At 41.4% G+C, this 23,445-nt stretch overlaps 1 protein-coding gene across 7 annotated transcripts in view; it reads left to right on the forward strand.

The window, feature by feature from the left end:
• Positions 1 to 206: 206 nt before the first annotated feature.
• Positions 207 to 23,445, forward strand: part of RNF32 (ring finger protein 32) — a 44,788-nt gene continuing 21,549 nt past the window's right edge. For 4 of the 7 annotated variants that reach the window (XR_005371381.1, XR_005371380.1, XM_038559815.1 and 1 more), the window contains exons 1-7: positions 208 to 361; positions 2,169 to 2,255; positions 2,939 to 3,203; positions 6,956 to 7,098; positions 15,254 to 15,286; positions 15,829 to 15,953; positions 16,118 to 16,226. Coding sequence is in view for 5 of the 7 variants with exons in the window: in XM_038559815.1 (XP_038415743.1) it covers positions 2,241 to 2,255; positions 2,939 to 3,203; positions 6,956 to 7,098; positions 15,254 to 15,286; positions 15,829 to 15,953; positions 16,118 to 16,226 (690 nt within the window). In the remaining 2 variants the exon portion in view is untranslated. Of the gene's footprint in view, positions 362 to 455; positions 1,084 to 2,168; positions 2,256 to 2,938; positions 3,204 to 6,955; positions 7,099 to 15,253; positions 15,287 to 15,828; positions 15,954 to 16,117; positions 16,227 to 20,789; positions 23,093 to 23,445 lie in introns of those variants that run through there. The other 3 variants (XM_038559818.1, XM_038559817.1, XM_038559816.1) reach the window with 3 other exon arrangements.

Consider the following 23,445-nt stretch of genomic DNA (forward strand, 5'->3'; position numbering starts at 1 on the left):
CCGCAGCGCCCGCCGCGAGCCTGCGCACTGCGGCCTGCGCGGGGCGGGGCCGGAAGCCGAGCGGGCCGCGGACCGGCCGGCCGTGTGCGCAGGACAGAGCCGGCGAGCATGCGCAGTGCGGCTGGGTCGCCGCCGGCCCTCGAGCTCGGCGCGGGGCGCGGGGCGCGGGCGGGGCCGTTGAGCATGCGCGCCGGGTTGCTGGGCAACGGCGAGCGGCGCGGCGCTGGAGGTCGTGGCCCGCGGGAGGCGCGGCGGGGAGCCTGCGGGGCAGCCCAGGTCCCGGTCCCCCGCACTCAGCGCCCTCGTGACCGCTGCGGGGAGGGCGACGCCGCCCGTCACCGAGGGGGAGCGGAGCCCGCAGGTAGGGGGTCCCAGCGACCGGGGGCCGGGGCCGGGGCCGCAGTGCCCGCTCGCGCGGCGTGTCCCACTGTCCGGGGTCCGCACGGCTCTGCGTTAGCAGGCGGCCGCCGGGCAGGGCCTGTCGGGTGGACGGAACGGAGGATGAGTGCTCCCGCCCACTCTGGCTCTTCCTGCCCTCCGGGTGTGGGCCTCCCCTGACCCGAGGGGCTCCCGGTCCTGAGATGCAGGGACCGCGGGACGGAGACGGGCAGACCTCCCTGCAGTTCTAACCCGGACACGGAGGGGGCTCCCAGCACGGGCACCTGTCCACACCTGCAGCTGCAGGGATCAGTGCGGTGTAGGCTCCGCGCCGACAAGGTTCTGGGAGGCATCCACAGCACTGCATGCCTTCTCCCGCTGCTGTGGTCCACACCGACCCACGACCCGCTGTTGCGGTCCACACCACCCCAACCACCCGCTGCTGTGGTCCACACCGACCCACGACCCGCTGTTGCGGTCCACACCACCCCAACCACCCGCTGCTGTGGTCCACACTGCCTGATGACCTGACCTGAGGAAGCACTGCACAGAAGCTCTGTCGTGTGTCCTGAGACCAGCACCGAAGGGGAGCCCGAGCGTGCAGGCCGCACCACCACCTGGTTCCCGGACGTCTTAGCAGCTGTCCAGCCCTGGAGACCTCACAGCTGTTTCCACGGTCCTCACTGCTACGCTGCGAACTGAGGTGTAGCAAGTGTTGGTCCTTAGATGCATAGTTTGGATTCATTCCTTTCAAGCCTTAAAATTAGGCCCATTCCTACATTACCTTAATCACTTACTGTTTCTCCCCATTCTGTATATTTTGGGCCCTTGTCTTCAGAAACTACACCCTTGCCTAAAAAACTAAATAGACCAATTCAGATTCTCCCACCAGTTTCACAGGGAATTGGAGCAAAATATCCATTTACAGAGTACCTTCTGCATGAAAGGTCCAATTCAGATACTTTACAAAGGGGGGGTGGGGCTCACATAATCCTAAAGGTAACCTTGTAAGCTGTGTGTTACTATACCTGTTTAAGGTGAGGTACCTGGAACAGCAAACAACTAGACCCAGATGGGAGGGCAAGTGTGCTCCCCATACTCCACAGCTCTGCGATGGGGACAGGCTGAAGGCAGTCTTGCTCCCCTTGCATCCAGTATATTCATTGTTCCCTTTCGCTCCTAAATTATAACCACCTGCCCAGTCCCTGAGTGCCTTTGCTCCCCTTGTACGGTAGTGTAGTGTGTTCACTTCCTTCTTGTCTGTCCTGAAAATCTCAGTTTAAATGTTCTCTCTTTAGGAGGCATTTCACTTACTGGGGCACCTGGGTGGCTCAGTAGGTGAAGTGTCTGCCTTCAGCTCAGTCATGATCCCAGGGTCCTGGGATGGAACTTCTTGCTCGGTGGGGCATCTGCTGCTTCCTCTCTCTCTCTCTCTCTCTGCATGTTCTCGCTCATTCAAATAAAATCTTAGAAGAAAAAAAAAAGAGGTATTTCACTTACTATTCTCTGATCTTTTCAGTCTGAAATTTTGTTGTACTTATGTACAGTATTGTACTGGGCAGTGGACTGTTCTCATTCATATTCATATGCTCCCTCCAGCTGGAGATTGGAGACCAGGGCTCAGTCATGACTGGCTGGAATCCCAGCAGAATCACAGTGCATAGCCTAATGCTGTGCTCGCATAGGCACTCCCATATCAACCAGACGCTCAAACCTATCTTCCCATAGACTTTGTAAGAGATGTTTACATCCACACCAACTTTGGCTTTCTGTTGATCATGTTTTTACAGTGGAAGAATTAAAGGAATATGATATGATGATATAACTTGATATCGCCAAGCAGCAAGTTTTTCTGACTCGGCATGTCAAAAAATAAGGTACAGAATCCTGTTTTAAAGCACTGTTTTAGGGACACCTGGGTGGCTCAGTGATCAAGCATCTGCCTTCTGCTCAGGGCGTGATCCTGAGCTCCCCACAGGGAGCCTGCTTCTCCCTCTGTGCATGTCTCTGCCTCTCTCTGTGTGTCTCTCATGAATAAATAAAATCTTTAAAAAAAAGTTTTACTCATGAATATATTTTAACTCAGATGTTTGAAAATATAAGAATATAGTTACAAACCTCGCTCCCATGAGGAACTATCTGCCATAGTACCAACCGCAAGCATGTCATAGGTGCCAGCAGTTTTATTCTGTGTAAGTTTCCATCAAAAAAGCATGTACTTAAATGCAAGATTCCGTTCATATTACAGAAGCAAGATTTGCCTAGAGTCTAATTATAGTGAAACAGAATGTAGTCAGGCATGCACGGCTTTTATAGGTCATAATGAATTAATTCATATTATATTTAAGACCTTAGTAATTAAATGAAAAGATATTACTCTGTCACCAACATAAATGATGAGACTGGGCTTTCCTGCAGTTAGGTAACGTGGGCCAAGCATTCTTCACCATTAGATTTGGTCTAGTATGCCCCCCCCAAATTAAGTATTAAAGCCTGTTTTCTTCCAGATGATATTATGTAATGTTCTAAATATAAGGCTTTCCCCCCCACTACTTTTTAGGGTCATTCATCTAAACGAGGTAACTTAGCAGTCACTGCAGTTGCTTTACAAGATCACATTTTACATGATCTTCAACTTCGAAATCTTTCAACAACAGATCATTCTAAGACAAAGGCACAAAAGAGAGAGAGCAGATCCAAATCTCTAAAAGGAAATACAAAAGCAATAATAGATACTGGACTTAAAACAACTCTACAAGACCCTAAAGTGGAAGATCCAGAAAAAGAATATGTTCTTGATCCAAAACCACCACCATTAACTTTAGGTAAGTTAGTCTTGTCATTTATATTTTGGCTTATTAGAACTGAGGAGTCTAATTGAGATAATACGAATTTTTCTGGAACAGAAACTTCTAATTTATAATCTTTCAGATGGAATGTTTGTACTACAGTTTTAAAATGCTGATGGAGACATTATGAGCAAGAAAAAAAGACAGTACTATATAGAATAAATAAAAGTAGTAGAATACAATCAATATTTACTAATCCACACTGGTAGAAATCAGTCAATAATGGAAAAGAAAAAGCTCTTTCTTGCAGTAGAATGACAACTCATAAATATATAGACAGGGGCCAGAAATAGAAAAACCACCATGCGGCCAACAGCACAGTAAGAATAGGCATCACTGGATGCTGAGACCCTGGGGAATGGTGCTGAGACACAGAATGTGGACACAGCTTCACGGTGTGCCCATCCACCACAGAGGAACATGCTGCAGCCTCATCTTGGTGACATTGTGCTGGCAGCACCCTGACCAAGTGATGCCATCACCAAAGGGATACACACCAACATGCCCCCGATCCCATGCAGCATCCCCTCTGTGTAAATCTTGCCAAAATGCACATCTGAATTTAAGAGGAAACACCAGACCCACCTATGTTCTACATGGTTCCTGACCAGTACTCTTCAAAAAGTGTCAAGTCAAGAAAAACAAATTAAGACTGAGAAACCGTCCTAGATATGAGAGGCGAAGGGGACATGACCACTGAGTGCAGTGTGTAATCTGGATCCAGAAAAAGAACTTGAGATGAGAATGAAATCGAGTAAGGAATACAGATTAATTGGCAGTGTTGGATCAACATTAATTTCCTCATTTTGATCACTGAGGCTATGTAAAATATTAACATCTGGGGAAACTGGGTAAAAGGCACATGAAGATTTTTTATCCTGGGTTTCACAACCTTTTGCAAGTCTCAAATTATTTTAAACTGTAAATTTAGAAATAGGAAAGATTTTTAAATGATGCTGGGTATGGAAAATAGGTTTGTCTGGGGGTGATGTGCCCTCGAGCAAGTGTGATGGATGGAGGCGGTGCTGGAAGCCTGCAGGGAACCTGCTGGTACCGCAAGGCCAGTGGACACTCATTACTTCCCAAGGACCCGCAGACAGAGCTGGTGGTGTTCTAGGAAATGGCAATAGCTCAAGAACAGGCAGAGGCATGGAGTGTTGTTATACAGCCATGTAGTGAATATCTTGTGTGTGTATATATATATATATATATATATATATATATATATATATAATTTGTGGGAGATGATCAAGTCATTTTAGGAGGGAAGGTTTACATTAGACATCAGGAAGGGCTTCCCAATTTGGAAAATAAGTCAGGTTAAAAAGGAGAATAAATGAGCTATCTTCCAGGAGTTCTTATGAAAAAATTTTTTTGACTATTCTGTATATTGGTCACCAATAAGTGTTGAACCATATGCTCTTCATTATTTTCCATACTATTCAAATTGCACTCTGGTCTTTTCTTGCTGATTTTCTGGAGTTCCTTATGTACTCCATATATTAACCCCTTGTTGATGAGAAGATCTCACTCTGGCACCGTCTTTTAATTTTCTGTTATTTTATATTGAATGAAATCTTCATTTTGATTACTGTTAAATCCATCAGTTTCTCTTTATTGTTTATGCTTGGGTGATTTAAGAAATCCTTACCCATTCTGAGATCACAAAGATTTTCCCACATTTTCTTTATCTTTAGGTGTTTTACCTTTCACATTTCAACCTCGTCACAGTTTACTTTGCATACAGTACTGGCAAAATCAATTGATATAAAAATTTACATTAGATTCTTCCCTCAAACCATTATCTAGCCCTTCTTTGTTGACCAGCAACACTACCTTTTGCTTTTGCCAAGTTTTGTAATATGTCTTAAAACTGGCAGGAAAAGACTCAAAATTCATTCCCCAAAAGTATAGTCTTTCCTTACATTAAAATACAGAGGGTGATCTTTTGATTTTATCTTTGTGGAGACATTCCTTCTAGAACCTTCCATCACTCTGCTTCATCTGGACCAGTTGCTCTTTGGGGCTGGTACAGAGCCGTCAGCCTGGGATGTCTTCTCAGCATCACCCTGCAGGCTGATTCCCTTTGGTTCTCTTGCATCAGATCCTCTCTCCCTGATCGCATGGCTTCTCCTTCTCAGTTTATACCCTCATTGGGGGTGAAGCTGCTCCTCCAGCAGCTTCCTGGGAAAGAGCACCTAAAAGACTAGTGTACAAGCTTATAAACACAAGGATCCCTTTATTCTCTCACAGTCCATTGATAGCTAATAAAGAATTTCAACATGGGAGTCTTTCTCAGAATTTTAAAAGACTTGTCTTCTCATGTCTGTGTTGCTGGAGGTAACTCCTGACCCGTTTTTTGCTTTTGCTTTTTTAATTTTTTTATTGGAGTTCAATTTGCCAACATATAGCATAACACCCAGTGCTGATCCCGCCAAGTGCCCCCCTCAGTGCCCATCACAGTCACCCTAACCCCCCACCCACATCTTCCATTATCCCTTGTTCATTTCCCAGAGTTATGTTCCTGGTCCTTTTTGACACTTGTTCTTTCTCCTTCTCTCTCTCTCTCTCTCTCTCTCTCTCTCTCTCCCTCTCCCTCTCCCTCTCCCTCTCCCTCTCCCTCTCCCTCTCCCTCCTTCCCTCCCACAGACTCTGAGATCTGCTTTTTGTGCCTACAGCTGTGAAGTATCATAGGGCAGGATTTGGTGTGAATCCTTCGTTCTGGGCTTTCCTGGGGCCTCTCAAACTAGAATCTTGTGTCCTCTTCTGGAAAATAATTTAGTCTATTTGAAGATCTTTACTCTCAATTTTGTTTTCTCTATGGGATATCTGTCTTTCAGATGTCTAACCTCCTAGACTGGTCCTTTAATCTTCTTATCTTCTGTCTCCTGCTTTATCTCCTCTACTTCCTTTGAGATTACCTCAACCTTCCTCTTCCAGTCTTTGGGTTGACTTTCACATTTCTACAAAAGATTTTTTATTTTTAAGAGTTCTTTTTTGTACTCTGATTATTCCTGGTACAGCTTCCTGTTCTTGTTTTGTAGATGTAACACTTCACTTTCTATCTGAAGAGAGCCCACAGGGTGGTGCTTTACCCATTCCTTCATTTGTTGGGTGGGGGGGACATGACACCAGGGCTCCCCCGCCAGCACTGCTCTCCAGCTGCAGCAGCTCCCACTGGAATGTGCGCTCCTTTCTTGATCCAGAGGGGACACGTGGTGGGCTCTCAAATATTACTGAGGTGAGGAATCGATCCTGACAATAATTATGTCGTAAGAATTTTTAGCAAGGGAAGAACTTGATTGATACTCATTCTGTGAAGGTCACTGGTGGCCCAAAAAAAAAAAAAAAAAAAGGCTGGAAGAAGACAACACTGAAGGCTGAAAGATAAATTGGGTGACAAGTGAGACGCTTTGGCCAATACGTGTGAAAACCTAGTATTCTTCAAATTCTCTTCCTGAAAATTGGATAGCAGTCCTATCTACTGTAGAGGATACTATGAACATGAAATAGGGGTAGGGAATTCTTCCTAAATAAGAGCATAAAACACGAATGAAAGATATCATTACCATTGATTTCTATGCACCATGGAAGAAGTTTTCCATAGATGGCAGAAGTGTGCAGTATGTTTTGCTTTCAAATTTTTTTACAGAATAATGTTTAAACAATAGGTGAGTGCTACATTCTGAATATATTGCAACTTCTATTTCATATTGTTTTAACTTTAGCACAGAAGCTGGGCCTGTTTGAACCTCCACCACCGCTACTATCTTCAGATGAATGGGAAAAAGTGAAACAGAGATCCATCCTGCAGGGGGACTCTATGCAGCCATGCCCCATATGCAAAGAGGAATTTGAACTCCGCCCCCAGGTTTGCAGCCCGAAGATCAGATAAGCAAACCCCCATACTAGGCTGAGCTGGAGCCTAAGATCCTAGGCTTCATGTTTCTAGTTTCTTCTGCCTTCATGACCTCAAACACTTTTACATTTTCTTTTCCATTAATTAAAGAGAGAGAGAGTGTGTGTGTGAGAGAGAGAGAGAGAGAAAGCTAAACACCCTCATTAAACAGTTTTATTTACTGAATGATAGTCTCAAGTACAAAACTCATACAAAAGGAATGCTCCCATTCTACTGGCTGGAAAGAGCTGAGGAATGACTGGACACTCTGCTAGGAGGAGCCCAATGCAGGAAGAATGAGAGCAAATTGGAATTTTAAGCTGATTTATGAATTGAAATCATAAAAAAAAAAAAAAAAAAGACTAGGCTTGAATATCTCCAAAGAATTTGTGTAAGAATCTTTAAGTAAAATGTTTTATTAATAATCTTTATTCATGAAATTTGACCACAGTAAGGTTGATGATGTTATAGATAATATGCAATCAATCTGCATCATAGGTTTTCTTTTTTTTTTTTTTTTTTTAAATTTTTATTTATTTATGATAGTCACAGAGAGAGAGAGAGAGAGAGGCAGAGACACAGGCAGAGGGAGAAGCAGGCTCCATGCACCGGGAGCCTGATGTGGGATTCGATCCCGGGTCTCCAGGATCACGCCCTGGGCCAAAGGCAGGCGCCAAACCGCTGCGCCACCCAGGGATCCCTGCATCATAGGTTTTCTGTACATACTATGTCTGCCTAATCTTTTGGAATCTCCTGGCAGTCAGGGATGCTTCCACTGCTAGAACTTTGCATTGTGTTTTAAGCTAGCAGCCACACTACAACGGTTCCCCATGTGTGCAACATTGTGCTTCCTTCAGAGCAGGCACTTGAAGGTTTGCTGGAAAAATCCAGCAAAAAGAGTCAAAGCAGGCCTAAATTCATAGCCTGGGAACCTCAAGCTTTACTCACTACCTTGGCACTTAACTCTCAAAGTTAATTTGTTTTAATGAGTTTCATCATTAACAAGTTAGTTCATAGTCATAGAATGTTTGTTCTTCACTAATTTGAATTCACAAGTTATTTTAAGCATACTTACTGTATTCCAGATCTCTATCAAGACCTAATCTTAAAGCTGGGTATTTTGGGAAAATTTTAGCCTTTGAACCATAGAATTATCATGTAGGATAATGTAGTATTTTAGTGTAGCAAGAGTTAATAGAACCACAAGGAGTCTTTCTGACCCCAGCAACCTCTTTTTTATTCTATAAATATTTAGTGTGACTGTTGTATGAAAACTTACATTGACTATCCTAAGCAGGGCAGCAGGAAGATCGGAATTTCACCATTTCTTCCATTCTGTTTTTTATAAATTTCTCACTAAATTCTTATCTTTGTTTGGTTATAGATCCAAACACTTATTTTTATTTTGCATTTTTAGTTAATTGTTCTCATATTTAGCTTTTTTCCTTCACTATAAACAAATTTGGCATTTCCTCAGCGTTTAATGATTTCAGAGGACTTCAGTAATTCTTGTGCATCACTGAGGGAGGCATTGTACCCATATAACAGATGAGGAAATAAGTGGTCCACAGCAGGGCCACGCAGGACATGTGCTCAAGGTCGGCTGGAGTCTAATCCCAACTTCTAGGACATTTTTAGATTTACCACGCCTAATCATTTATTTTTATCTCAGAGAATGTTTGCTGATAACAAACTTTTATGGACATTTAAAAGTATAATATTTTAAATATCTAGAAGTGCAGTGTTATTCAGTACAGATCATCAAATATCTGTTGACAAAACACTTAAAGATTATTCTATCAAGCATGAGAGAGGAGTTAAGATGGCGGGAGAGTAGGGGTACTTGTTCCTTGGGTACAGACAGATAGTTCCCAATCCTTCCTAAACACCCAAGAAACCAATCTGAGGACTGCGAAGACACAGGTAGGAGGTGCAGAGAGTAGATCTGCGGTCAATGCAACTGTGGGTACTGCGGGAGGAAGGAGCCCTGCTGACGGAGACTACAAGGTGGTGCACACCCCGAAGTGCAAGATCCGAAGGTGTAGCAGTCCGCCACCCCAGGGTCATGCCTGGCTTACGCGCTCCCGGGCAGGAGCCGATGGACGCAGGAGTGGCCAGGGTGCGTGGAGGCCCCCCGGGCTGCAAGGAGAACGGGGGGCATCCACGTGCGTCAGCTTCCGGGCATAGGAGCCAGGACTCCGTCTGCCGCGGCCGGCCTGGGTGCCAGCTCTCTGCTGCACCTTGCCATAACCTGGACCGCCGTGCAGCGTGCCATGCTTCCTGGCACTGGCCAGCCACACAGCAAGGGCACAGTGAGATGCTCCCCGCGAGGTACAGCGACAGTCCACACCAGAGGTGCCCCTGAAATTCGTGGAGTTCTTAAACCCAGGGACCCCGGGATAAAACAGCTCAGACACTGGCAGCGTGAAGGCAGGGATCTGATGGAAGCTGGGAACACAAGAGGGGTGACTGCTCACTGAAGAGTGGGGTGCATGACCTTGCAGCTCCAGGGCCAGAGAGCAGGGCGCCCCGATGTTCATCCCGCCCCTCAGTGCGGAGTCTGCAGGGAGCAAGATGGGGCCACCTAGTGGAGGCCAGAGCTGCGGACACCAAGCCCCGCCCCCTGGCCCGTCTGGCCCCCTTCGGGTCCAGGTCCGTGGTGTCTGTGTCTGCCCAGCTTGTCCACCCGTAAGGAGCCCAACAGGCCCCTCCCGCTGAAGGCCAGCACGAGTCTACACTCATAGGATGCTGCAAAGCTTAATTAAGCTCTGAAGGAAATAAGATCTAGCTTCCTTTTTATTTTTCTTATTTAATTCCTTCTTTTATTTTAAATTTTTATTTACATATATGCATTTTATATATAGTTTTTGTTTTGTTTTTAGATCTAGCTTCATTTAACAAGTAGACCAAAACACACCCAGGATCTAGTTGTGGTTTGTTTTTTTTTTTCTTTTTTTACTGCACAAAATGATAAGACAGAGGAGTCCACTGCAAAAGAAAGAACTAGAAGTAGAACTAATGGCCAGTGATTTTTTTTCTTCAAATTTTTATTTAAATTCTAGTTAGTGAACATACAGTGAAATACTGATTTCAGGAGTAGAATTCAATGATTCATCACTTACATACAACACCCAGTGCTTAACATGACAAGTGCCCTCCTTAATGCCTATCACCAAATTAGCCCATCCGCCACTCATATCCCTCCATCAACCCTCAGTTCTCTAAGTTTCTTTTTTAAAAAATATTTTATTTATTCATGAGAGACATAGAGAGAGAGGCAGAGAGAGAAGCAGGCTCCCTGCAGGGAGGGACTCAATCCTGGGACCCCAGAATCACACCCTAAGCTGAAGGGAGACACTCAACCACTGAGCCACCCTGTGGTCCCTTTAAGAGTTTCTTATGGTTTCTTTCTCTTTCTCTTTTTTTCTCCTTCCTCCCCTATGTTCATCTGTATTGTTTCTTAAATTCCACCTATCAGTGAAAGCATATGATATTTGTCTTTCTCTGACTGACTTCTTTCACTTAACATAATACACTCTAACTCCATCCACACCATGCAAATGCAAGACTTCATTCTTTTTGATGGCTGAATAATATTCCTTTGTATATATATACCACATCTTTATCCATTCATCAGTTGATGGACATTTGGTCTCTTTAATTGTTTAGCTATTGTTGATAATACAGCCAGGGATTTAATCAATACAGATATAAGCAAGATGTCTGAACTAGAATTTAAAACATTTATAAGGAACTAAATGGGCTTGAAAAAAACATACAAGACCCTAGAGAATCCCTTACTGCAGAGATAAAAAAAAAAAAAAAAAAAACACACACACACACACAACTAAAATCTAGTCAGGCTGAAATTTAAAATGCTATAACTGAGATGCAAACCCAAATGGATGCCATAAAAAGAGGATGGATGAAGCAGAGAAACAAATCAGTGATATAGAAGATAAAATTATAGAAAATAATGAAGCTGAAAAAAAGAAAAGAAAGGTAATGAATCACCAAGGTAGACTTAAGGAACTCAGTGGCTTATTAAAACATAATAACATTTGTATCATAGGAATCCCAAAAGATGGAGAGATAAATGAGTAGACAGTTTCTTTGAGCAAATTACAGCTGAAAGCTTCCCTAATCTGGGGAAGGACAAAGACATCAAAATCCAAGAAGCACAGAGAACTTCCATTAAGTTCAACAAAAGCCGGCCATTGCCAACACATATCAAAATCAAATTCACAAAATACACAAACAAGGAAAGAATCCTGAAAGCAACAAGGGGGAAAAGTCCTTAACCTGTAAGGGAAGACAGATCAGGTTTGCAGCAGATCTGTCCACAGAAACTTGACAGGCCAGAAAGAAGTGGAAAGAAATACTCAGCATGCTGAATGGGAACAATATGCAGCCAAGAATACTTTATCCAGCAAGGCTCTCATTCAGTATAGGAGAGACAAAGAGTTTCTCAAACAAAAACTAAAGGGGAACTCTCCTACACTGTTGGTGGGAATGCAGACTGCAATCCAAATGGTGCAGCAATTCTGGGAAATAGAGGTTCCTCAAAAAAGTTAAAAATAGAACTACCCTATGACCCAGCAATTGCACTATTAGGTATTTACCCAAAAATACAGATATGAAGGGGTACACCCCAATGTTTATAGCAGCATTATCAACAAAAGCCAGACTATGGAGAGAGACCAAATGTCCATCAACTAATGAATGGATAAAGTAAATGTTGTGGGAGCACCTGGGGGGCTCAGTGGTTGTGTCTGCCTTCGGCTCAGGGCATGATCCCAGGGTCCTGGGATCAAATCCTGCATCAGGCTCCCTGCAGGGAGCCTGTTTCTCCCTCTGCCTATGTCTCTGCCTCTCTCTGTGTGTATCTTATGAATAAATAAAATCTTTTTTTAAAAATGTTGTGTACACACACACATAATAGAATATTACTCAGTTATCAAAAAAGAATGAGATCTTGCCATTCGGGAAAATGCAGATGGAGCTAGAGTATATTATGCTAAGTGACATAAATCAGAGGAAGACAAATAGCTTATGATCTCATTCATATGTGGAATTTAAGAAAGAAAACAGATGAACATATGGGAAGGGTTAGGTAAGGGAGAGAGGGAAATAAACCATAAGAGACTCTTAACAAAGAACAAATTGAGGGTTGATGGAGGGAGGTGGGGGGTGGGGATGAGATAGATGGGTGATGGGCATTAAGGAGGCACTTGTGATGAGCACTGGGTGTTGTATGTAAGTGATGAATCACTGAATTCTACTCCAGAAACCAATATTGCACTGTATGTTAATTAAATAAAATTTAAGTTAAAAAAGAAGAAAAATCTCAAATACACAATCTAACTCTACACCTAAAGGAGCTAGAAAAAGAAATAGCAAATAAAGCCTATAATCAGCAGAAGAAGGAAAATTAAATAAAGATTAGAGCAGAAATAAATGATTTAGAAACAAAAATAGTAGATCAACAAAACTAAGAGTTGGTTTTCAAAAGAATTAATAAAATTGGTAAATCCCCCTGCCAAACTTATAAAAAAGAGAAAGGTCCCAAATAAACAAAATAATAAAGAGGAGAGATCACAACAACAGAGAAATTATAAATAATCATAACAGAATATTATGAAAAATTATATGCCAACAAACTGGGGGATCTGAAAGAAATTAACAAAGCCCTAGAAACCTACAAACTACCAAAACTGAAATAGGAAGAAATAGAAAATTTGAACAGATCCATAACCAGCAAAGAAATTGAAGCAATAATCAAAAATCTCTCAACAAACCAAAGTCCAGGGCCAGATGGCTTCCCAGGGATTCTCTATTAGATATTTAAAGAATTAATACCTATTCTTTTCAAACTGTTCCAAAAAAATAGAAATGGGAGAAAAACTTCCAAACTCATTCTATGACACCAGCATTACCTTGATTCCACAATCAAAGACTATTCTCCTAAAAAAGAATTACAGGCCAATATCTCTGATGAACATGGATGCAAAAATTCTCAACAAGATACTAGCAAATCAGATCCAACGGTACATTAAGAGGATTCTTCACTACAATCAACTGGAAAATTATTCCCGGGCTGCAGAGCTGGTTCTATATACACAAATAATTCAGTGTGACCACATTAATATAAGAAAGGATAAGAAAGAACCATATGATCTTGTCAATAGATGCAGAAAAAGCCTTTGACAAACTACACCATCAATTCTTGATAAAAACCCTCAACAAAGTTGGGACAGAAGGAACATACCCCAACATCACAAAGGCTGTATACAAAAAACCCACAGCTAATATCATGCTCAGTGGGAAAAAAACTGAGAGCTTTCCCCTACGGTCAGGAACAAGACAGGATGTCCACTCTCACCACTGCTAACATAGTACTAGAGTCCTAGCCTCAGCAATCAGGCCACAAGAACAAGGCATCCAAATCAGCAAGGAAGATGCCGTACTTTCATAATTTGCAGATGACATGATACTCTATGTAGAAAACCCTAAAGACTCCACCAAAAAATTGCTAGAATTAATAAAACATGAATCAGCAAAGTCACGGGATATGAAATCAACGCACAGAAATCTGTTGCATTCCTATACACCAATAACAGGCAGCAGAAAAAGAAATCAAGAAATTGATCCCATTTACAATTACACCAAAAACCATGAGATACCTAGGAATAAACCTAACCAAAAAAAGTAAAAGATCTGTACTCTGAAAACTACAGAACACTTATGAATGGAACTGAAGAGGGCACAAAGAAATGGGAAAGTATTGCATACTCATGGACTGGAAGAACCAACACTGTTAGAATGTCCGCACTACCCAAAGCAACCTGCACATTTAATGTGATCCCTACCAAATAGCACCAGCACCGTTCACAGAGCAGAAACAGTGGGAAACAAACCATGAAGAGACTCTTAACGACAGAGAACCCAGTGAGGGCTGCTGAAGGGAGGTGAGGGGGATGGGGATGAAGGAGGCACCTGTCATGCTGAGCACCGGGTGACATATGGAAGTGATGACTCACTGTACTGTACACCTGAAACTAACATTACACTGTATATTCATAACTAGAATTTAAATAAAAATTTCTAAAAAAAAAAAAAAAAAAGAATGGGGACCTGAGCATGCAAAAGGCTGCTATGAGATTAAATGGTGAAATTAAAAAGGACCATATTACTGAAGTTTTCCAGTTTAGGCTTGTGGGCAGTAAGTTTCAAGTCAAGGTTTTACAACTTTGTAAGTTCTATTTATTGCGATATTTCTTCCATTCTTCCTATTTAAAAAGAGTAGAGTGAAGGCAGGGAGGGGGGCGGTCACTTTAAAAATGGGAGAGCATGACCAAGACCAGGTGGCCCTCGTGTCCGAGACTTGGGTGATCCCCAGAGTCTCTCCCGCCCTCTCTTCTCTTGGTCCCCCACACTTCAGAGAAGATAAGCCAGTGGCTGAGAGCTTGGAGCCCTCGTTGACCTCCCTCCGTGCGTGCGCAGCTCATTCCTGCTGGTGTCTTGCTGTCATCCCCTGGTTCTCCTTCCAGAAGAAGCACCTCGCTTCCTCCTTAGAATATCCCCACTATGTGGTGGGGAATCGGGGTCCCAGAGAGGTGACATTTTCTTGTGAGTGTACTTCCCCTACATTTAAGAGGAAAAGGTGATTCCTTATTTCTGAGACATTTTAAATTTAAGTGTGTCACAGTTAACACGCTGGATGCTAAACAAGTCAGGAGTGCCCCTCAGCTGAACAAAGCCCTGCCCCGTCCCCACACACCCCCACTCCAGCCTGTATCCTTCCTTAGATCCACCCAGGAGATGCAGCCACATCAGAAGTTGTAAGTATACACTAATATTAATGGCTTCCTAGCAAACACGGTGTGTTTGATGTTCAGATTGTTGTTAACTTAGCTTTTCTTGTTGAATTATATACCTGTGCTGTGCTCAACTTAAATACTAAATATTAGAAATATCAAGGTTATTAATCTGCATTTTTTCATTTTTCAAAGAAACAAGCCTACCTTTTAAGCACTCAGAATTTTTCTTTTTAATTAAATGCATTTATGCTGCTGCTTTTTCAAAACTCCTTTAAACTTCAAACATTTTTTTGTCTTCTCATGCACAGGTGCTGCTTTCATGTTCCCATGTGTTTCACAGAGTGAGTGAATCCTGCCTCCCTCCCTCATAAAGTGTTGCAGTGTGTCACCCTCATAGCTCTTATTCATTTAAAGTCTCCTAAAAAGAACCACTTATTTTATCCATAATCATCACTTAGAGTTAGAAATATGACTTTAGGCTATAGTACAATTCATCCTGTTATGAAAATTATGAATTTTATGTGACAAAAGAACCACAAATGTTTATATAACACAGTGCTGTGAGTAATGTGCATCAAAGTGAGTGACAGCTTGCTTCCTATGACTGACTGCATGGTAGCCTTCTACGCTGGGATCATCTACCTCGACACGAGTGGTTTTCAGAAGTTTTTGATGTATCTGCATGTATATTCTTGTAAATTTTCATTTTTGGAACAAGTTTCATGAGGAAGGTGTTAACATCTGATGAAACTTCTTCCCTTTAAAATCTAAATTGGACTGTCTCATAATTATGAGAGAAAAGAACACTATAATTACATTAGAAGTGAAAGTGTTATTTATAAGTAATTACTTATACAATTCTAAGTGAAATGTTTTTCTTCAGGCATGCCTCCAGGCTTTTGAAAAGTTCACAAATAAAAAAACCTGCCCTCTCTGTAGAAGGAACCAGTATCAAACCAGAGTGATTCATGATGGAGCCCGGCTATTCAAAACAAAGTGTGCGACAAGGTAGGACAGGGGTCCCCCTCGCCTGCCAGCCGTGATGACTCATTTTAAAGGAAGGAGGGATTTTGCCTCCCTCCTTGGCCGCTGCCTCCCCCGGGTCCTTGCTCTCTTGTGAAGTACCTGCTAAGGCCATCCTGAGTTAGTCATTTCAAACATCCGTGTTCTAGGATCCAAGCCTACTGGAGGGGACATGTGGTCAGAAAGTGGTACCAAGACCTGAGGAGAACAGTACCTCCCACAGATGCCAAGTTGAGGAGAAAATTCTTTGAAGAAAAGGTAGGTCAAGATCCTTGATTCTCCAGATAGTCTGTGCCCACCAGTGATTCACTGGGGTCAGGGAGGCTGGCAGAGGCAGTGAAGCCTGGAGACTCACTTCATTTGTAGGCTTTTTACAAATGCTTGAGAAGCTACTAAAAACCCCATTCAACATAAACTGGCTTTCCAACCGGGCGGCAGAGTACTGCGAGATTTTTTCTAGTTAAATCATAAATTTCATAAAATTAGAAGGTTAAGTTCAAAACTTTTGTTTTGCCATTTCGTGATACTTCCTTAAATAATCTCTTCAGATAATGGAATGGATAAAGCTTAAGATTTTCATAACCCTTGAACTGCAAGTTATAAAAAAGTGTCTCCTTGGGCCCCATGAGGTAACCAAAATGTGAGAGTTTCAGAAATAAATAACCTCAGTTTCTACCATTTCTTTAAACCATTTTTTAGCTTTTATGTGTACTTCTTTGGCTTAACAGTTTTCCACACTATACCCCATATGGAAAGGACAGGCATGGTGTGGTGGAGTCAGGGGAGCCAGCTGCACCCACGCTCACCCCAGTCCTGCCCTCAGCAGCTTGGCGGCTCAGGCAAAGCCTCCGTGTCCTCCTCTGTGATATGACAGTAATAATCTCTGCCCTGCAGAGCTGCCCGAAGAATTAGAGTTGTCCTGACAAAGGCCTAGTGCACAGCAGGCACTGAGAATGTTCAATCATTACAAATGTTAGTGTGTTGCTCGAGGTCATCTTTATGGTAACGGCTTCAGATTTAGTAATTGGAAAGTCTGGTGTTCTCACATCATGTTAGCTTTAAATCGCTAAAACTCAACAGTTGCATGTTCCTGTAATCATTATTTATGGAAGTATCCCTTACACATTTATTTAGATCTTCCCTACATTTATTTGTTGTTTTAGCCTGCACTCTCATCTGGAATAATGAGTGATAGAAAATTACCCTTAACTGTATAAAGAGATCCCTTTTCTCCCCCTAATTATTACGTCCCTCAGCATGGGAAGCTAAGTGACCTCAGTCCTGTGCTGGAGGAATAGGCTGATTTATGGTTTTATCAGACTCCCAATCTGAGCTTCACAGGCCGAGGAGCTGTCTCTCCGTGCATCTTGAACCCCGCCATCCTTGTCTGTGCCCTAGGTGAGGGGCTACTTGAAAGTGCCAGAGCTGCGTAGGGATCCAGAAACTAAGTGCATTTAGGCTCCACTCTCAAACAGAATGAAGCCAGATTTTCCCAGTGCCTTTCCTCATTGCTCAGGCAGTTAGTCCAAGCAATGTAGTTATTAGTGTGTGCAAAAGAAATCTGGATTTTGGCTAATTGTGACGTCATTAAATATTAGATTTAATTAAGAAAATACATTTATCTGCCCTCAGGAGTAGGACAACATTAAATGCAACATATGAATAAATGACCCTAAAATCCTATATATCTGGAAGACAAGAAGACTGAACCACAGATTCCTTTGTATGGCAGATTCCTTTGTATGGCAAGGCCAGCCTGAGCACTGGGTGGAGATGCCACGAGGGGTCCACTCCAGCTGACACAGGTGTGGGGTGGCTCTAGTGATGGGCAGCTCCGGCTGGTCACAGAAGTAGAGGCAGCCAGGGGTTGGGCAGAGACTATGGAGACAGAATCTGACATTCTACATGTGTATAAGAAAACTGTTCTCTGAGTCATTCATGCACCTTATGGCATGAATTAGGGAGCAAAGGATATTTAGGAAAAGGGGACATAGTCCTAGTTAAAGCTCCCCTTCCCATCTCTGCTTGTGGGGTAGACATGAGAAAAGCTTTGCTTTGTTTAGCAGTTAATTAGAAATTATTGCTTTTTTTCCCTTACAAAATTTTAATTACAGATGATAGTCGTTTTACCCATGTGTATAAATATTTTTTCATTTGCATATGTCATCTTATAATAATTTTTGAAAATACAGGCTACTCTACTTTCACATAAAGCAGTCATGACACTTGATTAATTATATATCTATACACAAAGATGCACACACATGCACACAAACACACATGCACACACACGCTTACAAAATCACACACTGTAATTCAGATCATTCTTCCCCAAAAGTACTGATTTAGCGCTAAACTCAATTTGTTGCACAAATAGGCATTTTATAATTGCATCACTGTCTATTTTTTAATTAACTCAATAATCCTCAGCTCTTTCTGCTAGTTTCCTAAATGTTATCTGCAATTTCTTCATTCCTCACTCTACTCACTTACCCTATTTGGCTATAAACATAGAAATCTATAAGCCCAAATCTCATCTTATTTTTTTAATCCAGTTAACATACAGTGTAGTATTAGTATCAGGTGTAGAATTCAGTGACTCACCACTTCCATACAATACCCATTGGTCATCACAAACAGTGCCATCTTTAACACCATCACCCACTTATCCCATCCCCTCTGGTAACCATCAATTTGTTCTTTATAGTTAAGAGTCTGCTTCTTGAGGTGCCTGGGTGGCTCAGACGGTTAAGTATCTGCCTTCAGCTCAGGTCGTGATCTTGGGGTCCTGTAATTGAGCCCCACGTCGGATCTTTTGCTCAACATGGAGTCTGCTTTTCCCTTTCACTCTCTCTCAGTGTGCTCACTTTCTCTCTCTCTCAAAAAAAAAAAAAAAGTCTGTTTCTTGCCTCTCTCTCCTGTCCCCCGACCCTGTCCATTTGTTTTGTTTCTTACATTCCACATATGAGTGAACTCATATGGTATTTGTCTTTCTCTGACTTATTTCACTTAGCACAATACTCTCTAGAGCCATCCATGATATTGCAAATGGTAAGTTTTTGTTCTTTTTGATGGCTGAGTAATATTTCATTGTGTATATACCACATCTTCTTTCTCCATCAATCAGTGGACACTTGGGCTGCTTCCATACCTTGGCTATTGTAGATGCTGCAACAAACATAGGGGTGCATGTATCCCTTTGAGTTAGTAGTTTCGTATTGGGGGGTAAATACACAGTAGTGCAATTACTGGACCATGGAGTAGTTCTATTTTTAACTTTTTGAGGAACCCCCATACTGTTTTCCACAGAAGCCATACTAGGTTGCATTCCCACTAACTTCATGAGGGTTCCTTTTTCTCCACATCCTACCCTACACTTGTTTTCTATGTTGTTGATTTTAGCCATTCTGACTGGTATGAGGTGATATTATTGTGGTTTTGATCTGCATTTCCCTGATGATGAGAGATATTGAGCATCTTTTCATGGGTGTGTTGGCCATCTGAATGTCTTCTATGGACAAATGTCTGTTCCTTTCTTCTCATTTCTTAACTGGATTATTTGATTCTTGGGTGTTGAGCTGTATCAGTTCTTTATATATTTTGGATACTAACCTATAATCAGACGTATCATTGGCAAATATCTTCTCCCATTTCATAGGTTGCCTTTTAGTTTGTTGATTGTTTCCTTCACTGTGCAGAAGCCTTTTATTTTGATGTAATCCTAATAGTTTATCTTTGCTTTTGTTTCCTGAGGAGACATATCTAGAAAAAGTTGCTATGGTTAATGTCAGAAAAATTACTACCTAAGTTCTCTTCAAGGATTTTTAGGCTTTGGGTCTTTAATCCATTTTGAATTTATTTTTGTGCATAGGGTAAGAAAGTGGTCCAGTTTGACTGTTTTGCATGTGGCTGTCCACTTTTTTGCAGCACCATTTGTTGAACAGACTGTCTTTATCCCATTGGATATTCTTTTCTGCTTTGTTGAAGATTAATTGGCCATATAATTGTAGGTTTATTTCTGGGTTTCTATTCTGTTCCATCGATCTATGTGTCTGTTTCTGTACCAGTATGATACAATTTTGATCACTACAGCTCTGTACTAGAGGTTGAAGTCTGGAATCATGGTGCCTCCAGCTTTATTTTTCTTTTTAAAAATTGCTTTGGCTATTCAGGGTCTTTTGTGGTTCCATACAAATTTTAGGATTGCCACAACTAATTTAAAATAAATGAAGACAGGGGGTGGCTCAGCTGGTTAAGCATCTGACTCTTGACTTCAGCTCAGGTCATGATTCCAGGGTAGTAAGTTTGAACCTCATGTTGAGCTCTGTGCTAGGTGTGGGGCCTGCTTACGGTTCTCTTTCCCTCTCCTGCTGCCCCCTCTACTCCCATTCTTCAAATAAATAAATAAATAAATAAATAAATAAATAAATAAATAAAGCATTTACTGTCAGATATTATATTTGTAGTAGGTACACACTCTTGTCGTTGTTCCTAGTTGCTTGTATGGATACATGCCTTACACAATTGTCTGCCCTTAGCCCTGGGGAATGTGTTCCAAGACCCCAGCAGATGCCTGAGATTGCAGATAGTACAGAACCCTATATATACTACATTTTTTTCCTATACATACCTGTGATAAATTTCAATTTATAAATTAGGCACAGTAAGAAATGAACAACAACAAATAATAAAATACAAAAATTATAATGATATGCTGTAACAAGTCCTGTGACTCTGGTCTCTCTCTCTCTCTCTCTCTCTCTCTCTTTCTCTCTCTCTCAATATATCTTACTGCATTCATCCTCCTTGTGATGACGTGAGATCGTGAGATGATAAAATGCCCACATGACGAGATGAAGGGGGGGTGAATGACCCAGGCATGTGGCATAGCATTAGACTATATTGACCTTCTGACACTACATCAGGGGAGGATCATCTGCTCTGGGACCATGTTGGCAGCAGGTAACTGAAACTGTGAAAAGTGAAACTGCAGAGAAGGAGCCAGCTTCTTGTTTGAATGTCTATGTGGTCAGAGCCCAGAGGGTGTTCTTTCCTATATAGACCACTTCTTAGTCATTTCCTGAATGGTCCTTGCAATTTAATGATTTTTCCCTACCTTTTAAAAACTCTCCTGCTGAGTTATAGCCTGAGTTATGGTCTAGGAACTGTTCATCTACAATTTTATTTATAATTTTAAAGGCCAATTTGTTTTAACATTTTAATAAAATCTGAAAGAATTTCACATTACACAGGATTGTATAGATGCATCCAGACCATGTGGATGTATACACAAGTGATAGTTTGTGAAGAACTTTTATCAACAAATTAAAATACTATAAACTACTGGGTAAAAGATTGTTGAGGAATAGGATATTCACACAGTCTCAAAGTATCAACCCACAGATTATGTATAATTAACAAAGAGTATGAGAAAGACCTATTGGAAAGGTCTGACAGACATCTCAGCCCAATGAATGAAATTAGCAATAACTGGACAAGTTGACACCATGTGCTCCTATTGTGCACAGAGTGTACTAGGACAAAACATCACGTTTGCACTTTCATGCCAAAATGCTTAACCTGAAACCCAATCAAGAAAGTATGTGATCAGGTAAATTCAAAGTGAGGAATATCCTGTAAAACAGCTGGCTTGGACTATAAAATGTCAATGTCATAAAGACAAAAGAAATGACTAAGGAATGTTCTAGAATAAAGAAGTCTGAGAACTATAAAATTTAGAGGAAATGACAGGTCTTTGATCAGATTCTGGATCAAAACTAAAACTAAAACAAGTGTGATAATTGGGATATTGGGAATGTGAATATAGATCATTATTATGACCGTGGTATGTCAATGATAAATCTCTGTAGTGTGTTAACTGTATTGTTGCTGTTGGGTATAGTGTCCTGGGTCTTAGAAGGCACATGCAGGATGATTTAGTCAGGGGTGGTGTGTGGTTGTGTTTGCAGCTAAACCTTAAAGAGGTCACAACTCAGACATATATACATACATATAGAAGACCGAATACACTGTAGTGAAATACTAACAATTAAAATGTAAGGATAAACTCCAGCAGTGTTAGACTGGGATGCACAGTTTCTAAATCCAAGGCAGTGGACTGGGAATGGGAGGATGGGAGAAGGAGAGAGGATATAAACAAAAATAGGTTTCACAACTTATAACAAAATATGCTCTGTTTAACAAAGAATTAAACAGGAAAATGAAAACATAACGCCTTTAGAAGAAAGCATTATAAATTTATGATCTAGGATTTTAAAACCACACACACAAACATAGACACACACACCATATAGGAACTGACTGATAACTATATACACTTACGTAGAGGGAGAAAAAATTAAGACCAATGACAAATCAGGCAAATATATTTGCAATTCAAAGGACCAGGGGCAAATCTCCTTAGTATGTGACAGCAGTTTACAGAAGGAGGACAACATGCATGGTTACTATATAAAATGATGTTCAACCTGACTCATAATTAAAGAAAACTAAACAAAAATAAGAACCTGTTTCATCTATTAGATTGGCAAGAATTGAAAAATGTGATGATAATTATCTAGTACTGATGAGACTGAAGGGGAAATGGATATTCTTATAGGCCATTGGTAGAACAAAGAATGCACATCTTTCTGGCTGAGAAAGCCAGTGGCTGGGGGTTCTCCGAGCCCCTCTCTAGAAGTCACGCTACAGATATACATGTTTGCTGAGATGTATCCATGACTATGTTCACTATAGCAATGATTATAAAAGAGAAAGAACAAAGAGCCTGCCACCAAGAAGCATCCATATAGTGATTACTACACAGCAATTGTAAAGACCAAGGTAGATATGTATGTGGGGATAGTAAAGGATTTCCAAGAAAAGGCAACAAGAAAGAGTAACATGTAGAAAAGGTAGGATGATAGGGTTAAAATATAACAGTAATTACAGCAAACATTGAGATTAATTTCCTATCAAATAACAAACATATTGGAAAAAAAACCCACTACTAGCTGCTTAGGAGAGACACATTTGGATCAAAAAAAAAAAATGTCCTATATAAAGGCATGCTCAAAAATAAATGAGGCAAATGCAAAAAGAAGAAATAAAATTGAAAATCACAGGGTGCAAAAAAAAAAAAAAAAAGAAAAAGAAAAAAGAAAATCACAGGGTGCATGGGTGGTTTAGTCAGTTAAATGTTTGCCTTTGGCTCAGATCATGATCCCAGGATCCTGGGATCGAGGCCCACATTAGGCTCCCTGCTCAGCTCCCTGACCTTCTCCCTTGCTTGTGCTCTCCCTCTCTCAATTAAATAAATACAATCTTAAAAAAAAAAGTAAAAGGCATAAAAAATAGAAAATCACAATAAAACAAATGAATATTAAAGTGCATCTGGAAATTCAGAGTCTAAATTATACATTGTCCTGGTGCTCATGACACTGAGCACACTAGTGTTCTGTGGCATACAGCTAACACC

This window comes from Canis lupus, chromosome 16, assembly GCF_011100685.1.
Source record: "Canis lupus familiaris isolate Mischka breed German Shepherd chromosome 16, alternate assembly UU_Cfam_GSD_1.0, whole genome shotgun sequence".
Classification (NCBI taxonomy): domain Eukaryota; kingdom Metazoa; phylum Chordata; class Mammalia; order Carnivora; family Canidae; genus Canis; species Canis lupus.